General features: G+C 42.5%; 1 protein-coding gene across 6 annotated transcripts in view; it reads left to right on the top strand.

The window, feature by feature from the left end:
- Positions 1–6: 6 nt before the first annotated feature.
- The window catches only part of SLC44A1 (solute carrier family 44 member 1), a 193,316-nt gene continuing 187,322 nt past the window's right edge, over positions 7–6,000 (top strand). For all 6 annotated transcript variants that reach the window (XR_003902157.1, XR_003902158.1, XM_029921103.1 and 3 more), the window contains exon 1: positions 7–53. Coding sequence is in view for 4 of the 6 variants with exons in the window: in XM_029921103.1 (XP_029776963.1) it covers positions 18–53 (36 nt within the window). In the remaining 2 variants the exon portion in view is untranslated. The remainder of the gene's footprint in view (positions 54–6,000) is intronic.

Raw genomic sequence — 6,000 nt, 5'->3', positions numbered from 1 at the left:
GCTCCTCCGGCCCCGCCATGGGCTGCTGCAGCTCCGCCTCCTCCGCCGCGCAGGTGAGGGGCTCCCTCCTCCCGGCCGCCCGCCCGGATGCCTCCCCCGCGCCGCGCAGCTGGCGCCTGCTGCATCCCGCCGCCCGAGAGCCTCCCTCAGCCCACGGTGCACTCCGGAGACCCCCACCCCCGCTTCTCCCTCGCGCCTGTCCCGCAGGTGCCCCCGCGCTGGCTCCGCGGCTGCCGACTCGCAGCCACCTCTGCGCGGCCCCTAGTAAGCCCCTCGGCTCTCCCAGGCTCCTCTCCGACTTGGCCTCCTCTTCCCAGTCACACCTGAGCGGCCCGTCCCGCCCGCCTGCAGGTAGAAGCAACACAGGCGCCTCCTCTCTGCCCCAGGTGGCACCCAGGTCCCTCGTCTTCTGGGCCTTGCGCCTCTCTTGCCATCTCCTTGGAGTCTCCCCTTTGCCCATCTACCGGCTGTTTCCTGTGCTCCCGGGGCGGAGTGCCTCCCGCCCGGGCTCTTCACCCCTTTCCCACCTTATTCCAGTTTCTGCTCCATTAGGTATTCTGTCCCTTTCTCTTGCCCGCCGCCCCCGTCACCAGGTTCAAGTGTTTAAGCGTGTCCGGGAGCCCTTACGCAGCCCACGTCCCAGATCCCATCCGCTCGTCTTGCACCCCATCCCCCCTTTGTGCCTTGACCGCGGGCACCGCGGCCTCTTCGCACACCGAGGCCCCTGCGGGAGCGCTGACACTAGGCTGGGAAGGAGATTGGGCACCTGGTGGGTGACGGGAGCGTTACGGAAACTCCCTCTTTGTTGCCAGTGTAACAGGAGGAAGAGGTGCCGAATTTAGTTTTTCTGTGGGCACTGGCTGAATGTTGTCGCTGAGGGCTGAGATGCAGAGATTTCTCCCAGCGTCTACCCTGCCCCCATCCAAATTTCGCTAACCTCCCTCTCCCTTTGCCGATCCGAGCCCTTAACCTGCATGGAAATGTTTAGACAACTGTATAAGGATCAAATGTAATAGAACTTGACTGCTGGCCACTAATAACTGAGAGGACCTGTTTGTAAATTACCTAATTTAGTGGATTAGTGAGTGTATTTACAAATACGATAAAAAGCAATCAGGAATACTGCATCAAACTGTCTGGTGGTGGTGTATGAAAAATAGGCTCTGACAACGCCTGGGATGTAATCTCACAGTTTCATTAGCGTAGAATTTAACTGTGGTCTTTGATTTGTTTGTTTTGGGGGAGACAAGGGCTCTTGTTTTTAGAAATAAAGGCTGGTTGGGTTTTGGTGAAGAAAAATGCTAGTTTGGAAAAAAAAAATTCCTCCAGAGATCTAGCATCTGTGATAATGCCAGAAGTGTTTTGCTGCTGCTAAATGACTATATATAACTCAGTTTTAAATAACCTGCATACTTGTTCTAAAAATCTGAGATCTGTTAGAGAGAAAATGACTAGAATTGCAGATGAATGGAGGACATTTATGTTTAACAAGTATCCAACGTATTTGTCCAGTTTTTTTTGGAGTGTTTGCTTACCCATGTTTTTTCCACTCCCCTCCTCCATCATGGTCAGGCTGATTGGTTTAGTTAAACCTTCCTATTCATTTGGAATAACAAATAAAACTATATGTAGTGAGGTTAGGAAGGAGAGGTCAATAAACCAGGGTTTTCTTATTAACAGATAAAGATGTGGGATTACACAATACCTTTCAACTGGTTAGGGAGTTTTTGGGGGGGGGAGGGGAGATCTAGTTGAGTCCTATTCATTTAACACTTACATATTATTTTCAACAGAAAGGTGTTTTCATACTGCCTTTCTTTTAAGCACTGCGTTACTTTACATCCTCTTTTGGTGGTGAAATGCCTTTAAGACAGGAAATTATTGATAGTTTATGGATGGCTTGAGTAGTTAAAATTGGGAGGGATGGATGCTGGACCAAAACTCTGCTTTAAGCAGAGGTCTTGAATTTGACTAGCTCCACATCTTACTTTTCAGAATGCTGTCTGTCACATACATTCTCTTTGCTGTTTCCTCCTGTAGCCACCGTTTCCTTCATGCCATGTTCTACAGACAAGATGCATGTCATGCACCCTGAGGGGTGCAATTTTTTTTTTTTTTCCTGTAGATGCCTATAACCAATTGGCAGCTGTCACATGCCTTTAAGTTCAGCTTTAGGGACTTGTAGTGTTCAGTGGAGCACTGAGGAGCAGCTTTTGTGCCAAAGAGCTTGTCTTTTTTTTTTTTTTTTTAATTTGAGATTTTGGCATCGTTCATCATTTATGAAATGTTACCAATCTGCACGCATTATAAAGCCCTTTTCAGAAGTATCCTCGGTTTTAGAATTATATCTCTATATGTTGTGTTGAGACAAAACAGGGATGCAGCATCACATTTAGAACCTCTCTTAGAGGCCTCGGTTGTATTTTTAGGCAGAATGTGTTTCTTTCATCCCTTCTACTGGATTACAATCCAGCTTCTTGAGTATAGGAACTGCTTTTGTTTTGTTTTCTCCATCTTTGTATCCATTGCAGTGCCTCATTATACCTTGTACAGAATAGTTGCTTAGCAGTAGTCAATAAATAGAATGTATCTACACACATTTAAACATCTGGCTGGCGAGTAGCATTGAAGATGAGTTCAGCCCCGATCCATGTGCTGTTTGACTTCCTGGAGCTGGCTGGTTGGCTGATTCCACCAAGCCATCCTCTTTGAAGTTCAAATGTGAACTGTTTAAGTTAAAATTGACCTGCCTTTCCTACATTCCTTCCTACTCTATCAATGGTAACATCAGTTTACAAAATTGAACAGGCTTTTCCTTTTCTCCTGGTGCTCTGCTCAATGCCTATATTTTAGTTGGAGCAGTGACTGTAACATCTTTAAAAAGCTTGTCTGCAAACTCCAATGATAACCTGCATAGCACATCAAAACAACGTGCTTCGGGGTACTCTGCAGTTCGGCTTAGCTTTTCTCAGTGGTATCGTCAGCAATTTTAAAGCTTGGCAGGTTTTATCAATGTAAATATAGTGCGTTTCCTTTTTGTAGTAGGGATTCACTTTTGAAATGTAATTTATTTTTCCTTATGGTCCCTTGCTATGTTGTAGACTCTCATAAAAGAGTTTATGGTCCTCTCAACTGTTTCATCTCTTGTAGTCTGTCCTGGTGTTATTTCCATTTTCTGGTCAGTGTCTGGGTATCATAATTTGCCATCAAAACAATTATCCTGTTTTAAGATTTAGATCAAAGAAGTGTCACATTCTATACTAACTTGTATTTCATTGCTGAAGGAGCAAATTATTGGCAAAATAATTTGTGCTGTATCAGGTATGTACATCCACGAATCTTAAGAATATCTACCAAGTCAGGAGTCTTATAGAACTCTTAATTACTATTTTTATTAGTGTCCACTACAAGGTATTTGCAAATATTAGCAACTGCTCAAAACAAGCCAACACATGATAGCCTTTGCCTAAAAATCTCTTTGAAGGGAACATAAAAGTGAGATAGTCTTGAGTTTCTTTTTACAAGCACTAATCTTCCCTAAGACTCTTAAAATTTATTCCCAACTCTCCATAATTCGTTTGTTCTGTTATAACCTGACATAATTTCTATTCTTGTAATGTTAAACTTCAAAGTTCACTTGTAAATCTTCAGATTTATAAAATGTTCTTTCCCATCGACAAACCAGTTTGAATGAAGCAGGCTTTCCAAAGATTACTTAGCAAATTGCCATAAGTCTTTGTCGTTAATGGCTAGATCATTATTTCTCACAGCAGTGCTTTGGAGGCCAGGAGATTTTGCAAGTGCTCTGAAGTTCTGTGTCCTTCGGTTCCAACCTTAGAAATTGTGAGAAGGTTGGAGGAGAATCTTTCTGGTTGAACAAACCACCCCTTGTCTGTCTGACTTTAGGAGGAATTATACTTGTCTACGCTCTTGTTCCATGGTCCTCAAACTGAGAGCTATAAATTTAACTGTCTTTCTCTAGCTCTTAAATCTTGTGTGGGGAGTGATGAAAACCAGTCAAGTGGCTCACTAACACTGGTTAACTTTTGAGTATGTTAACTGTTCCTTCACAGATTTTAATAACACTGTCGTTTCCATCTGCTTTGTGGAATTGAAAGTCAGATGGTAAAAATGGCATTTGAAGAGTGTAGTGGGAATTCCCGACAGAAACTAAGTTGTTCCATTAAAATACATCCAGCAAAGCAGACTTGCTGTGACTGGGATTAAAAAAAAAAAAAGTCATGGCATGGGGGCGCCTGGGTGGCTCAGTCCTTAAATTAAGCGGCTGACTCTTGGTTTCGGCTCAGGTCATGATCTCACTGTTCGTGAGTTTGAGCTCTGCATCAGGCTCTGTGCTGACACTGTGGAGCCTGCTTGGAATTCTCTCTCCCTCCCTCTCTCTGCCCCTCCCCTGCTGGTGCTCTCTGTCTGTCTGTCTCTTTCAAGAGAAATAAATAAACTTAAAAAAAAAAAACGTCATGACATGAAGACAGCTTTTCTTCTTCCTCTTCCGAATACTATGCTGTTAGTATAGGAGATCCACTCCTTAAAATATGTAAATCAAAGAATGTTAAAATGGGAAAATACTGTAAAAATGGTAATTTTTTTTGTATAGCTATTTTCCACAGCCATTTTTCTATGGTAACTCTAAAGTTGGCTGTACTTTCATTTTCCAGCTAAGGAAATTGAAACTTGGAGTTTAGGAAACTTGGTTGAAGTCAGAGGTACTGAGCAACAGATCCAAACTTTAACCCTGGTCTTCTGGATTACAGTCCTGTGTGTCTTTTTTCACATGCATGCTTCACAAATCTTAAATTGCCGCTCACTCTATCTCTAGGAAAGATCCACTCAGTAAAATTTTGAATTAAGGAATTTCCATGCCACCATTTTGAACTTCCTATTTGTGAGACAACATTAGTATATAATATAGCAAAACTAGTCTAGAATGTTCCCAAGCTTAACAAATACTATTAAATACTATTTGATGTGTTGATTCTGTCATTTAGATTTATTGGCTTGGGAGGATATTTATAAAAACACAATCTATATTCTACTACTGGTAATTGGTTAATAGCTGTTTTTCTACATATCCCTCCATCCCTCCTTCCCTACTTCCCAAGAAGAATGAAATATTTCCATTTTGTAACTTTGGCCCAGATTTTTGGGACTCTGGGGGATAGTAGAGATAAACCAGTGCTATTATCTCACTTTTCTGTTGAGCTAAGCTTTAATTTGGAGCTATCTGAGGTCAGAGAAATCCATTATGAGGTAGTTGGGACTAGAAACTAGTCTCTTAATCTCTCGATCTTTCTGTAGTACAGTTAATTCTTAATGTTTTAAGTCTTTCCTTTGCAAGCTTAGCTGTACACTGGAAACACTTAATAAAACTTTAAAAAACAGTGATGCCTGGGTCCTATTCCAGAGATTCTGATTTCGTGGTTCAAGTCATTGCCTGGGATCAAAAATTTTTTAAAGTTCCTCTGGTAATTCTCCTGTGCTGCCAAGGTTGAAAACCACTGAGAACATACCCTTTCTTTAGGTAATTTCATCTCCTCTTATGGTTTCAATTACAGCCTGTATGCTGACAATTCCCAGACTGAATTACTCAATTGAAAGAAACTCTGTCCTGGCCTCCAATCCTAATATCCAACTGACTACTTGGCACTTCCGTTAAAATATCTTACAGGCAACTCAAACTCACCATGTCAAAAACTGAACTCAAATTTTGTATGTACACACACACATGTCTTTTTTAATATCTCTGGTTCACTGAATGGTACCAATATCCTGGTGTGGAAACTGGAAACCTGAGACATGCAGGAGCCTACCTGTCATTCTTCCATATCTAGTGACCACATTTTGCTTCTTTTACCTTCTAAATTCTACCACCACCACCACCACCACAGTCTAAGCCTCTGTCATTTCTGGCCAGATCTTTGCTCTTGGATCTCCCTGTATTATTCATGCTCCTTTCAAATTTTTTCTCCATATTGCGGTCTT

Source organism: Suricata suricatta, chromosome 13 (assembly GCF_006229205.1).
Source record: "Suricata suricatta isolate VVHF042 chromosome 13, meerkat_22Aug2017_6uvM2_HiC, whole genome shotgun sequence".
Classification (NCBI taxonomy): domain Eukaryota; kingdom Metazoa; phylum Chordata; class Mammalia; order Carnivora; family Herpestidae; genus Suricata; species Suricata suricatta.
Note: the sequence above shows the minus strand (reverse complement) of the source record. Positions and strands in the feature narration are given on the sequence as shown.